We start from the raw sequence: 19,568 nt of genomic DNA, 5'->3' as shown, positions 1-19,568 counted from the left end.
GGAGCCGCAGTCAACTGGGGGGCGGTGTCGACACCCCTGTGTGTCACCGGGGCCCAGACTCAGTGCCGGAGGCGGAGGAGTCCAAGGAAGAAGAGGGAGGATTCAGTTGTCAGAACACGCAGAGGCCACTCAAAGGGGCTTTGAAAGACACGGAAAGTTTCTAGTAATAGCAGGAAAGGGGGGAGGGGAGGGTGTTTCATCAGTTGGAGGGACTGTCGAACTGTGGGAGGCAAGTGAGCTGTTGTGTTTGGGGATAATGTGGGGTTCCGGGTGACAGAGAGGGTGTAGCTCAGTCTGGATGTGTCTGCGGGGCTGACTCTGGGGGAGTGCGGGTTCAGGGTGAGCAGAGAGGGTGCAGCTCAGTCTGGATGTGTGTGTGGGGCTGACTCTGGGGGAGTGCGGGTTCAGGGCGAGCAGAGAGGGTGCAGCTCAGTCCAGGAGCGTGTATCCTGCGCTCACTCTGTATTCTTTGCGTCTTGGGGTCTCAGGGTTGGGAGGTGAAGCAGCGTGGGCGTGAAGGACAGCAGGTGGCCTTAGTGCGGTTAAGGAGAGCCGAGGGAGCGGCTAGCCTCAGCGGAGCGTCTGTCCTCTGAGTCTGTGAGGGAGGGTGGAGACGGCTCAAAGGCAGATGAGTCCGTGTGTGTGCAGCCCACCTGGAAGGCAGACACATTTGGGGGCGCTCCGTTTATATGAGGTACTGAGCGGTGAGGAAGCAGTGCCCTCGAAAAGCGTGCCTGAAACCCAATAGCTGCAGGCTCTCCTCTGCCCGCTCCTGAGTGCAGTGGCCACATGTTACCTCTTAAAATCTCCTGCAGGGCCTTTGAAATGTTGCTGCTGTTTGGTTATTCAGCCGTGTCTGACTCTTTTCGACCCCATGGACTGTAGCCCCCCAGGCTCCTCTGCTCCCAGGATCTTCCAGGCTAAGTGGAAAGTTCTGGAGTGGGCTGCCATTCTCTTCCCCCGGGATCTTCCTGATTCAGGGATCAAACTCGCATCTCCTGCCTTGGCAGGTGGGTTCTCTACCACTGAGCCCCAAGGGGAGCCTCAGTGTGCCTAAAATGTGTGCCCTTTAAATGCAGAAGGGGACCTGTGCATGCTTGCTGCGTTGCTGGCTGGTTGAAGTCTGATTTAAGTAGCTTTTCTTTCTCCTTTAAAGACTTGTGTATTTTGGAGAACTCTGGCACTGTTGGGGTTCTCACTGGCCCCAGAGTAACTTGACGTAGTGCCAAGATGACCTGGAGCTGAAGTCAGCAGACCGAGCGTAACCTCCGTCTTTTGCCTCTAATGGTACCCATGTGGCCTACTTCCTAAAGTTGTTTAAGACTCATTATTAATTGTACGTGGAAGCGCTTTGAAAATCAGAGAGGATCCACGTCAGGTGTTAAAGTTACCAGGCCTCTCTTCTTTAGGATCGAACACTATTGGCTTTCAATATAGAATCTAATGATTTTCAGTCATTTAGTCGTGTCTTAGAGTGTAGATTTCATGGAGGTGGCTGGTTAAAGAGAGAGTTCTGTGGACACGGGACCCAGGCAGGTTCATGAAAGTTCTGATTTGTCCTTTATTCTGTTTTCATGCCCTGGCTCCACTTAGTGTGCTCTTAATGGGAATGGGGGGGCGCTCCTGTGGGAATCACTCCTTTCCGTCTCTTCTGGGGACCCCATTCTCAGTATCAGCGGTGTCCTGAGCCCTCCTGGAAGCCTGGGTTTGGACGCAGCCTGGGGTGAGCTTTAAGGCGGCGTGACCCCCTTGTGGTGTTTCCAAAGTGCCTTGCTGCCCATGGGAGTGAGAGAATGGGCTTCAGAAACGAGTGTGAGAAATCGCTCTTGGAGGCGTCTTTCTCACCAAGGAACAGAGACGCTTTGATCCCGAGTGTTGAAGGCTAGTGGAGTGCCTTATCTGGGGCCACACGAAAGCACCAGACGGAGGCCACGCTCTGCGCGGAGCCCCAGGCTCAGGAGTGCCGCCGGCCTCAGACTGGGGAGGGTGCTGACTCTGCTCTTGTCTGCGTAGGTATTTCATTAACCATGGAGCCTGCGTGGGCATCGTCAACAACGAAGGCGAAGTCCCCTCTGACCTTGCGGAAGAGCCTGCCATGAAGGACCTTCTTCTGGAGCAGGTGAAGAAGCAAGGTGAGCTGAGGGCCACATGGCAGGAGGGGCCTGGGCGTCACCGTGAGACACCGTCTGCTCACGCCGGCCGTCGCTGCTCACGGCACGTGCCTGCTAGTCCTTGCGTGCGGATCGCCCGGGCCAGACTCCAGAGGCGTGCAGTCGGCCCGCCCCTGCAGCCCTGGGCCGTGCGCCGCGGTGCAGTCAGGCGGCCGGTGCGCGCTGTGACGCTGCGCGGCAGGCTGAGGAGGGGCATGTGACGGCTCCCATGTGTGCAGACCGCAGAGGAGGCGGCCCGTGTCCCTCTGAGCTCTGGACAGTCCTCTCTCTGACTTTGCACCTTTCCTCTTGAGCAGAGCTGAACGTGGTGCTGGTGGGACCTTTGTTGCGACCTCTAAAGTGATCTCTAACCATCCTATGAGATTTCTGGTAGTTTGTTACAGTGAGGAAGCTAATGAGAAGAAGAAACTCTGAAAATACTTTATATTTTCAGAAGAATCCCCTTCAGAGAGCTGGTCAGGATTCTCCGACTGGAGGTCTTTGGGTTCTTTTAAATTAAAAAGTTGCAAGTAACCCTGGGCCTACCCCTGCTGGAAGTGCCGCAGAGCTGTGTGGGCCCAAGGTGCAGGGACGTGCCGTCCTTCTGGGAGCCCCTGCACCCACAGTCTGCAGTCCACCCCGGGGGTCTATCTGCCGTGACCTTCCAGACGCGATCCCTACCGGCCGGGCGGGCCTGCGCTCACACCACCCAAGGCCGCCTTTGCTCCAGCAGCAGAGCTGAGGCGCTGAGACAGCCAAGTGCCTGCACAGCCGAGAACACTGACAGTTAGCAGCTTGTCCGTGATGTTCTGGCGGGAGGTGGAACCCCTCGGGAGCGCCTCTGCTCAGCTGCTCCTCAGCTCTGGGCCACGGAGCTTCACTTGGCATGTTTCTCTACTCAGGGAGACGAACTTCAGAGGGAGCTGATTCATCAGCGTATACGGTGCCTGAAGCTAAGACTGTTGACCCCAGCCCTAGGTGTAGCAGGGGACAGGAGGAGCAGACAGGGGCTCAGGGGCGACCATTCTGTGGCCCCGAGTGACCGCCTGACCTCCGCGTGTGTACTCCCTCCTGCGTGCAGTGGGGGTGGTGGCAGCGGTTGCATTTGCACCGGAGGCTGTGGGGAAACACACGGGTTAACGTGTGAGAAGGCTGCGACTGTACTGCTGCAGGTGCTACAGAGGGGCAGCCCGCCGGTCGTCAGGTTCTTAAGGCCAGAGCGCCTGCAGGCCTCGGTGGACCTGCCGTCTGTGTGAGCCTAGTGGCCTCTCCCTGGGGGGCTGCTGGCGGCCGTGGACGCCTCTTCTGATGCAGAGTGAGTTGGCTGAGCACCCGGCTCCGCGGGGCTGAGCGGCTGTCCGGCGTGCCCCCGCAGGGCTGGACCTCGAGCAGGCGCGGCGGCAGGAGGAACAGCAGATGCTGCAGGACGCCCGCCAGTGGCTCAACAGCGGCAGGATCGCCGACGTGAGGCAGGCGCGCTCGGGGGCCACTGCCCTGCACGTGGCTGCGGCCAAGGGCTACTCCGAGGTCCTCAGGTGGGTCCACACGGCAGCCGGGACGCGCAGCGCCCTGTCCTCCCCGCCCCCCTCCCCCTCGCCGTCCCCCTCCTCCTCCTCCCTTCTCCTCTACCCGCTGGGTCCTGGGTCGTCCCCGCCCTCCTCCCAGGCCTCTCCTGGCGCTCCACGGGGAGCAGGGCCTGGAGGGCCTGAGGGTCTCCTGCTGCTTGGCGGTTCATCTCCGTCTCGCCCGCACCACCCACCCCTGCCCCGCTGCAGTACAGGCAGACGTGCATCCCTGTGTCCTCTGTGGCTTCGTTAGGCTGGTGGCGTAGGTTTCAGGGGAGCTGTACTCGCTGGGGTAGGGTGGTCGCCCATGCAGGAGGGGTCTGGACTCCTCCGCCTCCCCGTCCCCGCCCTGCTCTGTGGCGCCTCAGGGCCGGGCGGGCGCGGCGCCGGCTGCTGGCAGCTCCGTGTGCGTCGGTCAGCAGATGTCCTCACTGCCCGTGTCCCGGGACGAGGCTCCTGGTCCATGTGGTGGGGTCGGTGCTCCTGTCTTCAGGGCGGGGTTCCCTTGTTTGCTTCTCTGGAGGCCCGCACGGTGCTGCCTCTGTCAGCTGAAGGTCATGCCAGCCTCCACATGCCCGCCGCCTCGGAGCCTCAGCGGGAGCCCCTGCAGGCACTCCTGCAGTGGGAGGCGGCAGACCGCCCGGAGAGTGGGCGCGGGAGGAGGGAGAGGACGAGGGCTGGAGCCCTCCTGGTGGGGCCGTGGGCCGGGCCCTGGACGGGGCTCTGGGTGATCTCTGTGCTGGGGGTGACGTGGCTGCACCCCAGTGTGGCCTCGGTCAGGGGGGCCTCACTTCTGGTGGCTGTGCTGATGCCTGAGAAAGCAGACCTGGGCTCAGCACCTGGGGCCGGGGCTCGGGGCCAGGGTCTGCAGCATCAGACAGGTGGCTGTGCACTGGGCAGGGAACCCCGATGCAGAGGATCTGAATGTCTCGTCCGTGTTCTCCTCAGACTTTTGATTCAGGCTGGCTATGAGCTCAATGTCCAGGACCACGACGGCTGGACCCCTCTGCACGCGGCTGCGCACTGGGGCGTGAAGGAGGCCTGCTCCATCCTGGCAGAGGCCCTCTGCGACATGGATGTCAGGAGCAAGCTGGTGAGTGGGCTGGCCCCCAGCGGCGTCCTGGAGCATGAGGCAAGAAGGCCTGCCCAGGGGCCAGGCCTGCCATCCGGAGCAGGCACCACCAACAGCTGGAGCCCTGCCCGTGCCCCACCCTCCCCCCGACACGCACACTCGCCTGGCGGCAGGAGGCCCGCCTGCTGACCGTTTCCATCGAAGCCCCTGAAACAGAAAATGGAAGAAGGAAATGGTCTCACCTCAGCAGAAGTGAGCAGTGGGGAAGCCCAAGACCGCTGTCCGGGGAGAAGTGTGAAATGCGTCAGCTTTTCATTCAGAAACCTAGTAGCTGAGCCCTGCTCACATCCATTTGTTAAAAACCGTGGCGCTGACTGCACCCTTGCGTTTGGCCGAAAGTGCTGTTGTCCAGCCCCCCTTCAGGCAGGTTAGAGGCCCTGCGGCTTCCTCCCACCTGCTGACTGCGGATCCGGAGGCCTGGCTGCTTACTCCGGGGACGCTCCGGTCTGCCCCGCCCCACCTGCTCACCCTCGGTCTGTGGGCCAGGGCCCCTCGCTGCGCTTTGGCCTGAGGGTCTCACTTAATGGGCTGCTTCCTGTGACTTGTCCTTAGTGCCCACACCTGGGCCTCCTTCCGAGGCCTCTGAGAGCCCCTTGCTGAGTTTATCGTAGCGACTGTGAGCTTTTTGGAAGAGATACAAGCAGAGATTTCAATTGATCATTTGCCGAGACAATAAACACTAGAAACGAGGTGAGGATTTCCTGCTCACCGTTTCACAGAATGCAAAGCCCTGTGTCTAGGGGGTCCTCTGTTTCTTACGTCCCCTCTCTGATAGAGGAGGGCCTCATCCTGGCGCTAAGTCGGCGAGTCAGGGAGGCAGGTCAGAGGGTCAGAGGCCTCAGGCGAGCGCCAGCTGGTCTCTGGGTAGAGGCGAGTGACCGCGGCAGCGTCTCCTTGCCAGGGCCAGACGCCGTTCGACGTGGCTGACGAGGGCCTGGCGGAGCACCTGGAGGCGCTGCAGAAGAGGCAGGGCGTGGTGAGTCTGCGTGGCGGCCGTGCGGTCTGTCTGCCCGCGTCCCGGCAGTGGCCACTGTTCCTCCAGGAACTGTCCACAGTCCGTTAGAGGGACATCCCAGAAGCCCTTGCTGCTGAAGCTCGCTCGGTGTCTCGTGGCACCTGAGGGCAGCTGGCAGGTAAACGCGGCGAGGGCGGCTCTGGCTGCCTGGAGCTCTAGGCAGTGAGGGTGGGGTGTGGGAGTCAGTGCTTTCCAAACAGGGAGTGCCGAGTTGAGGATGTCTCGTGACTTCCTTATTGACTGAAGGGACTTTTGTATTTAAATGGGGTTGACTACAGGGAGGAATATGTTTCTTTCTTAGAAAGCAAGCAAACCTATGAAGCTCAGAGATGTGGCCTGGGCCGGCGCTTGATCAGTGATTCATACCTAGCCCAGGTCCATCGGATATCCACAGTCACTCCCTTCCTGCTCTCCTGAGTGTGTGAGGGTTTGCTCCTGGGCCCGTGGCGCAGCGCCTCTCAGGAGGACCACGGAGGCATGTGCCCACATCCAGGCGCAGTGTGGAAGCCCTCCTCGACCGGGCCGAGCAGGGAGTGAGTCACGCTCCACTGCAGGAGGGCTGTCGGGCAGGGAGGGCGGGGCTCGAGCAGCTCCCCTTGGGGTGGGAGAAGGTCACGCCCTCACTTTGCTGAGCTCCCCTCTGCAGGCCGCAGCTCGGGTTCAGAAGGGCGGGTTCAGAAGGGCGGGTTCAGAAGGGCGGGTTCACTGGGAGTGGTGCCTGCCTTTGCCTCCATAACTCGGGTCCGTGGATATAAACGCATGTTGTCTGGGGTGTGTGTCTAAGTACTGGGCAGGTTTTCCTAAGGGCTGATTTCCCATTTGGCACCGGTTTCTCTGTAGAAGCCTTGCCAACTTAATTCAGCTTCGGGACCGTAGAGCGTTCTCTCACAGGCGCTTCTGGCGTTTGGCCCTTCGGAGTGAGGTTTGGGGGCGATGAGGCTCGGATGCTCAGGAGGCGGGTGGCGCCGAAGCTCTGGCGCCATGGCTTTCCTCTTCTCACTGGCTGAGGGCTTTCCTCTGCCGGCCTCTTCCGAGCAGACCCCCTGCTGTGTCCCCTGCCCGCCCCCACCTCCCCTCTGGGGCTGGTGCAGCGGGGGGGGGGGGGGGGGGGGGGGGGCCGCTGGAGTTCTCGTCACTGCTGATTCCTTCCCGGTAGTCAGTGTCTTCCCTTTCCTCTTTTCTTGATTTCCAGCTTCGAAGTGAAAAAGAGACACGGGATAAGCTCATCGAATCAGACCTGAACAGCGAGCTGCACAGTAGACTCTTCAAGAAGTAAGATGGTCTGCCTGTGGCAGACTTGGCTTGAGAGTCCATGCGGTGAGGAGACTGGCGTCTGAGTGTAGCCAGGTGGTCTCTAAGCGAGGGGGTACACTCGACGGGCGAGGAGGTGGATGGCATGGCCGTGGGGCCTGTGAGTGGGGAGCGTGTGCCCACTTTGTGGCGTGATGGAGACCCTGTGTGTGTCAGGAAACGTCTGTTAGACGACTTGCTAGAACTGTTCGCCTCGTTCACCACGAGGAGATGTACCCCGTTTTCCTGAGTGCAGATCACGCCACGCTCTCAGGTCGGACACCGGACGGACCCGAGGGAGCGTGTGTGCGTTCCTGTTACCGCTTCGACACAGAGGTTCCTAGGCTTGTCCCCCTCTACCAGCTCCACAGCGAGCTCAGAAAGCGGTTTCTCCTCTCTGAGTTACTCAGATTGTCGTCTGTACTTTAGCAAAGAGAAGATGCTCTGTGAGGAGGAGACGCCCAAGTCCCAGCGAGCAGAGGAGGAGAGCAAAGAGTCCAGCAGCTCCAGCTCCGAGGAGGATGAGGGGGAGGACGAGGCCTCGGAGTCAGAGGCCGAGAAGGAGGCGGGGGACCCTGAGGCCGTCCGTCCGCAGAGCATGGGGGGCCGCCGCGTGTCAGAAGGCAGGTGGAGCCGGCCCGGGGGGACTGATTCCCAAACAGGGGCCCCAGATCACTTTCTTCTCCCTTCTCATCATGTGAAGCCCCTTCAGTTGCTGGGGGGATGGAAGGAGGAGCACAGTCCTGGTTACCTTGCTGACTCTTAATGGTGCGCGTCGTGTCAAGGGTCTTCAGTTTCCTGTGCAGTGAGAGTGGGGTGCTGAGCTCAGTCGGACCACCAGGCTCCGGGTTAGCCCGGGGTCTCCACTCGTGGGCAGGGGACGCCAGGCTCTGGGGTAGCCCGGGGTCTCCACTCGCGGGCAGGGGACGCCTGGCAGATCTGGGTTTTGCTGGGTGGGTCTGCCTGTGGCAGTGGCCCTGCTGGATAACGGGGCTCGTGGTGAGCTCAGACTGCACAGGCCGGGGCCTGCGGTCACCACATGTTCCCCTCCAGAGGCGTCCGGAGAAGAGGCAGGGTTTTCAGTGAGGGGGCGGGCCCGCCTTGGCTGAGAGTCAAGTGTGCGTCCCCCCGGAGCCTGCCTGTCCCTGGCACCCGCTCTGTGAGGGGTCTCCTTTACTGACGTGATATCTGCCGTTTCAGGGGAGTACTGCCCTTGTCCAAGACTGGCCTGGGGTCGGTGTTGGGGTGGGGGCACACCCAGGCCAGGGGCCACAGACGGTCACAGGTCAATCCTGGAGTCAGTGTGGGGGTGGGGGGGCATGCCCAGCCCCAGGGGCCACAGACGGTCAGGGGTCAGGCCTGGAGCCAGTGTGTCGGGGGCGGAGGGCACACCCAGGGTATAGCCTCACTGGGTCGGCCCTGGGACAGCTCATGTGGTCAGTGTGAATACTCAGGGCAGTCTGAACGTCTCTGCCCAGGAAGACTGCCTCGCGGGGTCGCGGGGCTGGGCCTTGGGAGTCCAGGGGCCAGAGGCGCAGCAGCCCCGGGCACAAGCAGACGGGTTTCTGCCGACACCCCAGAAGGGAGCCTCCATCTTGCGTCACCACCACGCCCCCAGGAGGGCTCTTCCCCTGCTGGCTGCCCCGCCCTGCCACGCCCCCGCCACGCCACGCCACGCCCCCCGCCGCGGCCCCGCCCCGCCACGGCCCCGCCCCCGTCACGCCACGCCCCGCCCCGCCGCGGCCCCGCCCCGCCGCGGCCGCGGCCCCGCCCCGCCGCGGCCCCGCCCCGCCACGCCACGCCCCCGCCCCGCCACGCCACGCCCCCGCCCCGCCACGCCACGCCCCGGCCCCGCCCCCTGCCACGGCCCCGCCCCGCCCCGCCGCCGCCCCGCCCCGCAGCCTCCCCGCGTTTCCACCCTCGGAGGGCGACTCCTCTCTGAGCCCACACGCTCGGCACTGGGCGTGTGGGACCTCGTGTTGTCACCGTGATTGTTCTGCGTCTCACCTTTCCTTTTTCTGATTGCCGAGGAAGCAAGGTCCGTCTCGTACTTTCTCTGGCTTTTTCTGCCCAGCCCCCAGAGCGGGCTCTACCTGCACTGACTGATGAACGGCGTGTGTGACCTGTAGTGAGGAGAAGGCTGTCCGGCCTTCCTGTGGGAGTTGTTGTCGGGACAGAATCTCACTTGCGCCTGTTTTCTCCTAAGAGGCAGGGCTTGCCGGAGCTGTCGTCGTGGTCGGAGTCTAAGCCTTCCTGGGCCCTGGCGGTCTGTGTGATGATGGGTAGATCTTTCGTGTCAGAACAGAGCAGACCCCCAGACGGCTTCCTAACGCACCTGTTGCTTCTCTCACCCCAGGTGGCGGGCCGGGCGCCGTCCCCAGCCGTCCCAGCTCTGACTGCAGGAGCAGCGTCGCGGAGCGGACCCCCGCAGCGCCGCAGAGCGCCGTCCCCGCCTCTGCAGCCAGGAGAGTGAGTGTGCGGTTAAGCTGGGCGTGCCCCCGTTGCGGTAGCAGGCAGGCGTAAAGGCCTTAGAGACGCACTCGCGCCTGCCTTCTTGCTCGAGTCCAGCTGACTCACAGCTGCGTTTCAGCTGTGCAGCAAGGTGACTGTCACACCTTGTGTATATTTTTTCCAGACTTTTTCCGTTATAGATCGTTACCAAGTATTGAGCAGCGGGCGCCAGGGTTACACAGCAGGTCCTTGTTGTTTCATATACTTTCGTTGTTCAGTTGCTGACTTGAGTCTGACTGCAGCCCGCCAGGCTCCTCTGTCCATGGGATTCCCAGGCAAGAACCCTGGACCGGGTTGCCATGCCCTTCTCCAGGTTTATGCGTAGTAGTGTATCTATGTTAATCCCAATTCTCCATTCATCCCTCGCCCCCTTCTCCTGCGGTGACCGTGAGTTTATATGTTAATCCCAATTCTCCGTTCATCCCTCGCCCCCTTCTCCTGCGGTGACCGTGAGTTTATACGTTAATCCCGATTCTCCGTTCATCCCTCGCCCCCTTCTCCTGCGGTGACCGTGAGTTTATATGTTAATCTCAGATTCTCCGTTCATCCCTTGCCCCTTCTCCTGTGGTAATCATGAGTCTATTTTCTGTGAGTCTGTTTTGTAAAATCGTTTTTTTTTTGTTCCGATTCCACACACAAGTGGTGTTGGGATACGTGTCTCTCTGACTGCACGCAGGCCGACCATCTCCCGGCCTGTTGGTGTTGCCACGGGTGGCCCTGGTCCACCCCTCTCGTGGCTCTGCCGTGGCCGAGTGCTCATCACATCACGTGCTGCGCCTCCACACGCCCCCGCCACGGCGTGCTCAGGCTGCCGTGACGGGGCAGAGACAGGGTGGCTTGCACGTCGAGGCCTGTGTCCCACCGGCCGGAGGCTGGCAGGTTCCGTCCACGGTGAGGGCTCTCCTCCTGGCGCTCAGATGACCCCCTGGTCTCCGGATGCTGTCACCTGGGTGTCCGGGCGTCAGGACGTGGGTCTGGGGGGTGGACACAAGCAGGGCGTTCCTGACTTGCCCGCAGTGTGTTTTAAAGAACTTATGGCCGCCGCGTGCTGGTGGCCAGGCTCCAGCGCCAGCAGCCTGGGACCAGGGGAGTGCTGCCGCGGCCTGTTGTCCCTGAGTCTGAGGTTGGGGCACACGGGTCACGGTCGGGCTGGGCAGAGGCCGGCCAGGGCGCAGCCTGGGCACTGCGACAAACACGCGTGTCTTCACTCTCCCCCCATGAGTGAGGTCTGTGCAGCTGCTGGCGGGAGGGCAGAGCTCGAGGGGCTGAGGGCCGGCAGCCTCCCGGCCTCGTCCACTGGAGGCTCGCCGCGGGGGAGCCGCTTGCGCTGCGGCTGAGGTGCTTCTGTGGGCGCTCCCTCACTTGCTGGCCCCTCGGCGCTGCCCACGTGTGCAGTGGGCCTCTGGTGTCCTCGTGGGGACCAGGAGGCAGAGGCTCGGCCGCCCCGCGTTCCCCGGGCGCTGCTGTGAGCCGTTGGGTGGCAGCGGCAGGACGTGGCCCTCACTCCGTCGTGAGGAGTGTGACCAGAGCAGCCGCTCTTTAGGAGGAAAATGTGACCAGAGCAGCCGCTCTTTAGGAGGAAAAGGACTGGGTTAGGAAAGCCACCAACACACACCCATGCCACTTTGCTCAGAAGATGCTGGGGGTGTTTGGACGGCTCTTAAAGGGCCCACAGGGTGCTTCTGCAGAGCCCCTAGGAGAGGGGGTGCACGGAAGAGCAGATCTCAGCACGGCGTGAGGCTTCTGCTGCGTTCCCGCTGTGCCAGCAGCGGAGCCGGTCGGGTTCTGGAGCGAGGGCGGTGCTCCGGCAGGGCCCCCGCGGCCAGGGAGGCGGTGGCTGGCGGTACCCAGGCCGGCCGTGCCTCAGCCTGGCTCCGGCTGACTCCGGTCTGGGATGCGCTGTGTGGTGTGTGGGGATGAGGTGCTTAAGGACAGTGTAAGCTTTCCGTGAGCCTCTCTTCCCAACGCTGGCATTACTCTTTAATGAAATGATGGCAATGAGAGTGGTGATTCATTTTCGAAAGCTGCTCTCTTGGCAGGATTTAAAGCCTGGCAGCCGTGTAGCTTCTGCCACTTTTTTCTTTTTGATTTTGCTGCGTCTTGAAATCTGAAATGCTTAGAGCTGCCGCCTGTGTCAGAGAAGCTGCTTTCTTGAAATAAGCAGCTAGAGTTTGGGGGGAGGGGCCTGCAGTTTGTGTCAGGGTTGCCTTAAGTCAGCTCACCGCAGCCGCGTGACAGGGCCGGGGCCCGTCTGTGTTCCTCAGGGTCCGTGTGTTGCAAGAGGGTCAGCTCTCGGCCAGGTTCACAGGTGGGCGGGGGAGGTGTGGAGCGGGGCGGGCTGCTGTCCCCCGGCCCCATGTCAGCACTCCCCTGCTGGTGGGTTCTCTGTTGGGTGGGCGCCCTGCGACGGCTGAGGGCTGCTGGGGGGTGCCCGTGGTGCCTGGCCTGCTCTGGGCCCCCCGCTCTCCTCACGTTGCCCTCGCCGCTCGGCCAGGGGTGGGAGGAGCCGTCGGGACCTCACCTCCGGTGCCCCTTCCCTCGTAGCCCTCCAGCCTCTTCAGCAAGCCGGAAGAGACCAGGGACGAGTCTCCATGTTCGTGGAGGCTGGGCCTCAGGAAGACCGGCAGCCAGAATGTGCTGAGTGAGGCCGCCGGGGCCAGGGAGGCCCTGCGGGACCGGGGCGCGTCTGTCCACCGCTCGGCCTCCAGCCCCCGCATCTCCACGCTGACGGACAGCAGAGAAAAGGTGCGGTGTCTCTAGGCGGCAGCTCAGCCTCGGGGACGCACAGACAGTTTCTAGTGCCTGGTCTGGCTCTGGAAGCACGGAGCTTTTAAAAGGAGGCAGGCGTGTTGGTCGTCAGGTAGCTGTTCGCTTGCGATGACTTAGTTGTCCAAGAAAGAAAACCCCTTTTCCTTTTGGCCTGCCTTCTGCTCATCCTTCCCCTCCGTCCTCCCCGAGGGCAGGAGCGTGCGAGCGTGCAGGCTCGGACTCGGCCTAACGCTCATCCTTCCCTTCCGTCCTCCCCGAGGACTCGGCCTAACGCGTGCTCTGACCCAGTGGTGGTGGCTCTTCCTCGTGGTGTGCGGAAGCAGAGTTCCTTAGCTGGGCTTTCGAGCCTAGTGAAGCTTGGGCATCTGAGCACTTAGAAAGCAAGCTTCTGCGTGCGCCTCCCTGACTGGCGGGTGTCCTGGGGGCTGAGCCCTCACCCACTGCTCACCAGGAGCCACGGGTTCTGATCCTGAGATGGTCCGGGTTCCATGGGGCGTGCTGGCGGCTTGCCTGAGTGGCCGGGTCTCCTCCAAACACAGCCCCCTCACTCGGCCCTGTGTTTCCAGAGACGCTCGGGCCAGGGTGTCAGCACGCCTGCTGAGCCTGTGGCTGCCTTTCAAGGTGGAGAACGTCAGAGCACAGCTTGTCTCTAGCTTCTCAGAGGTCCCCCTTTGGTGGGACTGCTGCTGTTCCCTTTTTGGTCATCCCAGCTTTCCCCAAGAGAATCCCCTCCCTACGTGTTGGCGTCTGACGGAGGAGAGCTGGGAACAAGCCTTTGTTGATACCGCTCGAGCGGGAGTCGGTGTTGGGTCTGGGAGTAGCTCGCGCGGGTGTGGAGCTCTTCGGAGTTGGGTCTGGGAGTAGCTCGCGCGGGTGTGGAGCTCTTCGGAGTTGGGTCTGGGAGTAGCTCGCGCGGGTGTGGAGCTCTTTGGTGTTGAGTCTGGGAGTAGCTCGCGCGGGTGTGGAGCTCTTCGGTGCTGGGTCTGGGAGTAGCTCGCACGGGTGTGGAGCTCTTCGGAGTTGGGTCTGGGAGTAGCTCGCGCGGGTGTGGAGCTCTTCGGAGTTGGGTCTGGGAGTAGCTCGTGCGGGTGTGGAGCTCTTCGGTGCTGGGTCTGGGAGTAGCTCGCGCGGTGTGCGGCTCTGCCTTGCCGCCCCGGTGGGCCGGGCGGGCTTTCTCTACGCTTTACTTGCTTCGACTTTGCAGGAGAGAGAAGCCAGAAGCTCCTCGAGTTCACTGGGGCTGCGGAGGCCGGGCAGCACTAGCGACCTTGAAGAGAAGGAGAACAGGTACCGTCGTGCCCCGGCCCCTGTCTGGGACCCCCAGCCCCACCCCCTCAGGTCCTCAGTCCAGCATGGGACCCCCGCCCCGCCCGGGGGCTTGTGTTTGTGCACAGCAGGCTCTGTGAAAGGGGCTCAGTGTCCACGCGGGTCTCACACAGGCCTGCCCCGTGGGCAGCACTGGAGACCTTGTTATGGAATGGAGTCGAGCAACTTCTAGTTTGTACGTCCACGTTAATTAAGATGAGCGTGGAAACTGTGACCTACGCCGCGTCTCAGAGCTGCCCGCCCGCGGGTTGGAGCCGGCTCCTCAAGGCGCGATCCTGCCCCCCACGGCCCAGGCGCCGCCTGCAGCCTGCTGGCGGTGCGGAGGCCTGGTCCTCCGGGGCCTGCTGGAGCGGCCTCCACTTGCCCACAGTCCCCACCTGGGGAGGGCTGCTGGGGGACCTGGGGAGGCAGAGGCCCCAGGTTGCCAGCTGGGGGTGAGCCTCTTCTGGGTGTGCACCCCGCTGTGAGCCAAGGGGCTGCTGCTCCTGGACGCTCCTACTGTCCATCCCCACTCCTGCTCTGCTTGCTTGGAGTGACCTGCCCTAGGCTGACTCGCCAGCCTTTCTAAACGAGGAGCAAAGCGACCGCTCCTTCAAGAGGCTCCAGACCCTGGGAGCGAGGCCTGGGTCCCCAGTGAGGCGGGCTGGCCCTGAAGTGGGTGAACGGGCAGACAGAGATGCTGCCGGCCCTCCATCTGCGCAGGGAGCAGGGGAGTCTGCGGACAGGCCCTGGGAGGGCGTCCCGCACGCCCCCTCCCGAGCTCCCCGGCACGGCGAGGCAGCGGCCTCAGCGCAGCCCTGCCTGTTGCCTCCGCAGAGAGTCGGCTGCTAACCTGGTGTGCAGTGGCTCCCAGCCCCGGCAGCCCTGGAGGGACGCAGCCAAGGGGAGCGAGGCCCCGCAGACGGCCGCTCCCTCCACCTACGTGTCGACCTTCCTGAAAAGGTACCCGCCCCCTCATTCTGGCTGTAGACAGACGGGCAGTGACTGCATCTGATTACTGTCACAAAAGTGAACTGAGAAATAAATTGCTTTTAGATTTCTTGGGATTAACATCGTAAGTAATTTTAAATTAAAATTAATTTCTTTTCCTAACTGAATTAGAGTAAGCTAATTCCAGCTTCTCCCCACAGACAGATCTGAATACATACTCCACCCTCTCAGTCCTGTGCTGTCTGCAGCCACTTTTGGCTTCCAGCAGTCTCTGAGCGGGACTGAACTTAAGCCCCGTCCTCGTCTGCAGTCTCACCTGGGGAGCAGGGAGGCAGGGGGCGCCCAGCGGGTGTAAGGGGCGATGGGGACAGGTTTTAATTTAAGAGTCTTGTACTGAAGCCTGTTCATTCAGGGACTTGAGTCTCACCTGGGGAGCAGGGAGGCAGGGGGGCCCAGCGGGTTTCAGGGGCGATGGGGACAGTTTTAAGAGTCTTGCACTGAAGCCTGTTCATTCAGGGACTTGAGTCTCACCTGGGGAGCGGGGAGGCAGGGGGGGCCCAGTGGGTTTCAGGGGCGATGGGGACAGTTTTAAGAGTCTTGCACTGAAGCCTGTTCATTCAGGGACTTGAGTTGTTGTTTTTCTTTATGACTTTAATGGCCCTCAGATCCATCAAGATGTGAAAGTCGCGAGTGAGGTGCAGAGAAGGTACCCAGGCGTCCTGCCCCTTTCTCATCTGTCTGCCCCTTTCTGCAGTCACTTTCTTTGCCATGTGCCAGCCAGCAAGCAGCGCGCCTTTGCCAGAACCCTGAAGCTGTAAGATACAATTAATATTTCAGCTTAAACTTTGCTGCTCACGCGGAAGAGTCTGACTCTCGGGGCTTCTTCTGAATTCTCTCTTCACGCCCACTGTCTTAACCCCTCCACCTGCCTCTTCGTGCCACAGTCTTCATCATCGGGCGTTTTGGTGATTGGTTGGCTGAGGGATACAGGCTTTGGCCACAGACTGTGTTCGGGTTAAAAACTGTTTTCATTTGATTGGAAGGATCTTATTAACCAATTAACATCAGAACGTGGGCACTGCTCGGAAATCAGAGAGCTGCTGTTGGCTGTTTCCGTGTCCCGTCAGAGGAGGCTCGGCTTGGACAGTGCGCCGCCCTGTTCAGGGGGCTCCCGACCGGTTCAGGGGGCGCCCGCCCGGTTCAGGGGGCGCCCGCCCTGTTCAGGGGGCGCCCGCCCTGTTCAGGGGGCGCCCGCCTGGTTCAGGGGGCGCCAGGGCTCGCGCCGCCACCTCTGCGCTCCTGGCGTTGCTGGGGCTGCTGCCTGCCTGTCTTCAGGGCCGAGGCCTGCAGCCCCCGTGTGACCGCGAGTAGATGGGCCGAGGCCTTAGTCTGAGTCGATGCTTTCCTGCTCCTTAGGTTGGATCTAAGGCTGAGAAGAGTTCTCAAGGAGAATGGCGTCCTAGCCCAAGGGGAGGGGAGGCTGGGGTTGCTGTTCCTGCCTGCTGGGGCACTGTGGTAGGCTGAGACGTGGACGCATGGAGGTAGTGGCGTTTGGTGGGCAGATGCCGTCTGCACAGCCTTGGTGAGCCGAGAGCTGGGGTGGGGGAGGGCCGCTTCTCTAGGGCGGGAGCGCGCTTCCTTGTGCGAGCGAGTCTGAGAGCGAATCTTATTTTATGATCTTTCAAAAGGAAAGAATCATCCACAGTCGCTGTTTCAGACAGAAAGCGCGAGTAGGTACTTGTCGTTCTTGGACTATGCCAACTCTCGGAAACTTCCCGTTTTCCTTTCTAGGCAGAAATTCCTTTTGTACAGCCCAGTAAGATGCGTCTTTTGCCCAAGAAGTCTTCCTGACCGCTTTTGTTCACACCTCCGGGTTGCTGTTATGGTCAAGTTTTTAAATAAATTTGGACTCACATGATTGCCTGCTGCAGCTGAGGTGTGTCTCGGTGGAGCAGAGAAGCTGAGCTTCGCTGCCCCGGGTGCTGCTGCGTGGACGTGGGCCTCTGGCCTCTCTCCGTGCTGCGCCAGAGCGCCTCTGAGCTTTTGCAGTGGTGCTTCTGTCTCAGGGAGGCCTCTGGGCTCACATGACTTTCTGTCTTGGGGGCTGTCGGAGCTTTTTCCTAATGAGATGGCTGTTTCCGGTCTCCCCTCTCAGGCCCACTGCGTCCACGCATTCTGCTTCCTTCTGTTGCACCTCCCCTCCTGTCCTCTTCCTGCACCCAACTTGCGTGAAGCGCCCAGCTGGGTGGGGAGGTGGTGCTGGGCAGGTGGTGAACCGCGTGTCCTGGAGGAAGTGACCGTGTGCCGTTTTGCAGTGCGTCCTGCGCTGGGCATAGTGGCCCCTCCGTCTCCACCTTGCAGCCCATCGCAGCCCACTCGTGCTGCCTCCCTCCGCAGGGCACGTTGCTGGTCTGTGCACCATGGCAGGTAAGCACTGGGCCGCCCGCAGGCCCACAGGTGCGCCGTGCCGAGCTTGGCCCGAGGTGCGCCGTCGGCGTGGGTGCAGCAGCCACCCGAGGCCGCCTGTCCTGTCAGTGGAGGGGTGCTCAGGCTTCCGCTTAATACGACCACTTTCACTTCTCAGCAGCCCTGCAGCCAGGGCCGCGAGTCCAGGCTCAGACTGTGTGGTAGGTCGGAGGTCACAGCCGCCCCACCTTCACTTACAGTCTCTGTGGTGCTCAGCAGGCCTCTTCTGTGCCTCTTTCTGGAGGACGGCGTTCAGACCCCGGTGCGCAGGAGGCTCGGTCCTGCTTCGGAAGCGCTCGGGCCACAGGGGAGGCCGTGGTGCTGGTGGTCTCTTCCCAGCTGTGTCTTCCTGGCGTCCGGCCCGTCCGAGCGGCAGCCTGGCGGGCGGCGTGTGACGCGGTGCAGAGCTTCCACTGCAGCCGTAGCTGGTGTGACTGTGGTCAGAGCCCTTCCCCGGGTGTGGCCAGGGCCGCTCTGCTGCCGTCCGTGCAGCTGGCGCAGGCGGCGAAGCATCAGCGAGGGCGGTGCCACCTGCGCCTGTGCTGGGGCCGCCTGACGCTGTCCTCCCGGCGCGGTGCTGCCCGCTGCTGGGCGCTGCTTGCAGCCCCCGTGTGACCTCGTGCACACGCGCCAGGCCCCACAACGGTGCGTTTGCACAGGGCGCTAGCCTGTGGGGACAGGCGTGTTGTCCCCGCATGGAACGACGCTGAAGCAGAGAGGCTCCCAGAGCTCAGAGCGTGGCCTCGGGGGGAGCGGAGGAGGCGTAGCAGCTGCCCTGTGTTGAGCCTCCCCTGGACCAGGCACGGGGCTCGGGCCAAACAGCGTGACATCAGGACCTGGTCCACTCACACACACGGTGCACCCGGCAATAGTGACTCCGGGGTGATGCGTCTTCATTTTCCCTCTCAGTCAGGACGGCCCCAAGATGGGGCTGGCGCGTGGCTCGAGTCCCAGTGGTTAGAGCGTGGCCTCCACTTCCAGAGTAGCTGCTAGAACTCTCACCATCACGGCTGCATTCTAGGCCATCTGAGGAAACGGGTGGTATGCCAAGAGGGAATGCCTCTGAACTGAGACTTTCCCTTGAGGCACTAGCCTTCTGTCTATGCCTCACTGGCTCCCTCCAGCAGCCGGGGAGACTTCGACACGTGTGGATTCTTAACTGGGCACATGGCTGCCCTGAGCCACGGGGGCCTGGAGTGAGGAGCATGGATGTGGGTGTGTCCTGTTCGGTCCAGAGGAGGCCTCCAGCGTGTGAGCGGCAGCCTCACTTTATAGATGAGGAAACTGAGGCCGAGAGCGCAGCCATCTGCCCGCGGTCACGAGGCTGGAAGGAGCAGAGGCGGGCTGAGCCTAGGTCTGTGGGTTTCGGGGCTCCTTTTCACTTTTTTGTTTCCACTGAGTTTATCTTTTATTCTGGGCATAGTAAGTGTTCCACAAAGCAAAGCAATACAAAAGCAAAGTGAAGTCGCTCAGTCATGTCCGACTCCTTGCGACCCCGTGGACTGTAGCCCACCAGGCTCCTCAATCCACGGAGTTCTCCAGGCAAGAATACCGGAGTGGGTTGCCATGCCCTTCTCCAGGGGGTCTTCCCGAGCCAGGGACTGAGCCAGGGTCTCCCGCACTGCAGGCAGGCGCTTCACTGTGTGAGCCACCGGGGAAGCCCGAGTGCGCAGCGGGTCCGTCCTGTTCAGTCCCCGCAGGACCTTGCACTCGCAGTCATCACTATCGCTTAGAGGACGAGAGATGGAAGAGGTTACACTTGGCCCCGGGTGGTTCCAGAGCCCCGGAGCGTTTCTGCTTCCATCCCAGCAGTCTGTAACATTATGCACTTCAAAATAATAAAAGTCATATTCTGTAATTTGACAAAATAAAACCCTTGGCATTTCTCCAGCATATGAAATTGCAGAAATCGAAGCATGTTATTAACTAAGCAGAATTTCATGTGAAGTTCTGATGATTGTAAATTTTTATCCCTTTGTTTCTGGTTAATTTTATTACTGCTTCCCAGAGATGTATACATCGTGGAAGTCTGAGGAATTATTTGCCTTCACTTTAAAAAAAAAAGTGAATGTGAAATCTCACCTTTTTCTTGAGCTATTAACTGCTTCTGGAGAAGCGGCTTGTGTGTTTCTTAGACACCAGTTCAGAACTGCTCTATTTTTATCCTTGTATTGAGGTACCGTATTGATAGTTTTATGATCTGATCATTCTTTCAAGCTTATTATAATGTGATTATTTGAAAATGAGCTTATAGGTACTTAAAGCGTTTGTGGTGGTTGTAAGTGGTAAAAAAAACAGGTTCTTAGCATTTATTACTTCCATTGCTTCCCTGTCTCTGTGGGCATCAATTTTGGGTCTCTGTTACCCCAGCAACAAGCTGTGACGTCACAAGCGATGGCTTTTTGGGTGCAGAG

At 61.1% G+C, this 19,568-nt stretch overlaps 1 protein-coding gene across 9 annotated transcripts in view; it reads left to right on the top strand.

The window, feature by feature from the left end:
* The window catches only part of PPP1R12B (protein phosphatase 1 regulatory subunit 12B), a 165,467-nt gene that overhangs the window by 47,633 nt on the left and 98,266 nt on the right, over positions 1-19,568 (top strand). For 3 of the 9 annotated variants that reach the window (XM_018060851.1, XM_018060854.1, XM_018060850.1), the window contains exons 3-12: positions 2,014-2,132; positions 3,526-3,685; positions 4,664-4,808; positions 5,749-5,823; positions 7,055-7,134; positions 7,582-7,775; positions 9,509-9,621; positions 12,208-12,408; positions 13,637-13,719; positions 14,575-14,700. In XM_018060851.1, coding sequence (XP_017916340.1) covers positions 2,014-2,132; positions 3,526-3,685; positions 4,664-4,808; positions 5,749-5,823; positions 7,055-7,134; positions 7,582-7,775; positions 9,509-9,621; positions 12,208-12,408; positions 13,637-13,719; positions 14,575-14,700 — 1,296 coding nt within the window. Of the gene's footprint in view, positions 1-2,013; positions 2,133-3,525; positions 3,686-4,663; positions 4,809-5,748; positions 5,824-6,188; positions 6,396-7,054; positions 7,135-7,581; positions 7,776-9,508; positions 9,622-12,207; positions 12,409-13,636; positions 13,720-14,574; positions 14,701-15,353; positions 16,625-17,003; positions 18,710-19,568 lie in introns of those variants that run through there. The other 6 variants (XR_001919346.1, XR_001919344.1, XR_001919343.1 and 3 more) reach the window with 6 other exon arrangements.

Source organism: Capra hircus, chromosome 16 (genome assembly GCF_001704415.2).
Source record: "Capra hircus breed San Clemente chromosome 16, ASM170441v1, whole genome shotgun sequence".
In the NCBI taxonomy this organism is placed as follows: Eukaryota; Metazoa; Chordata; class Mammalia; order Artiodactyla; family Bovidae; genus Capra; species Capra hircus.
Note: the sequence above shows the minus strand (reverse complement) of the source record. Positions and strands in the feature narration are given on the sequence as shown.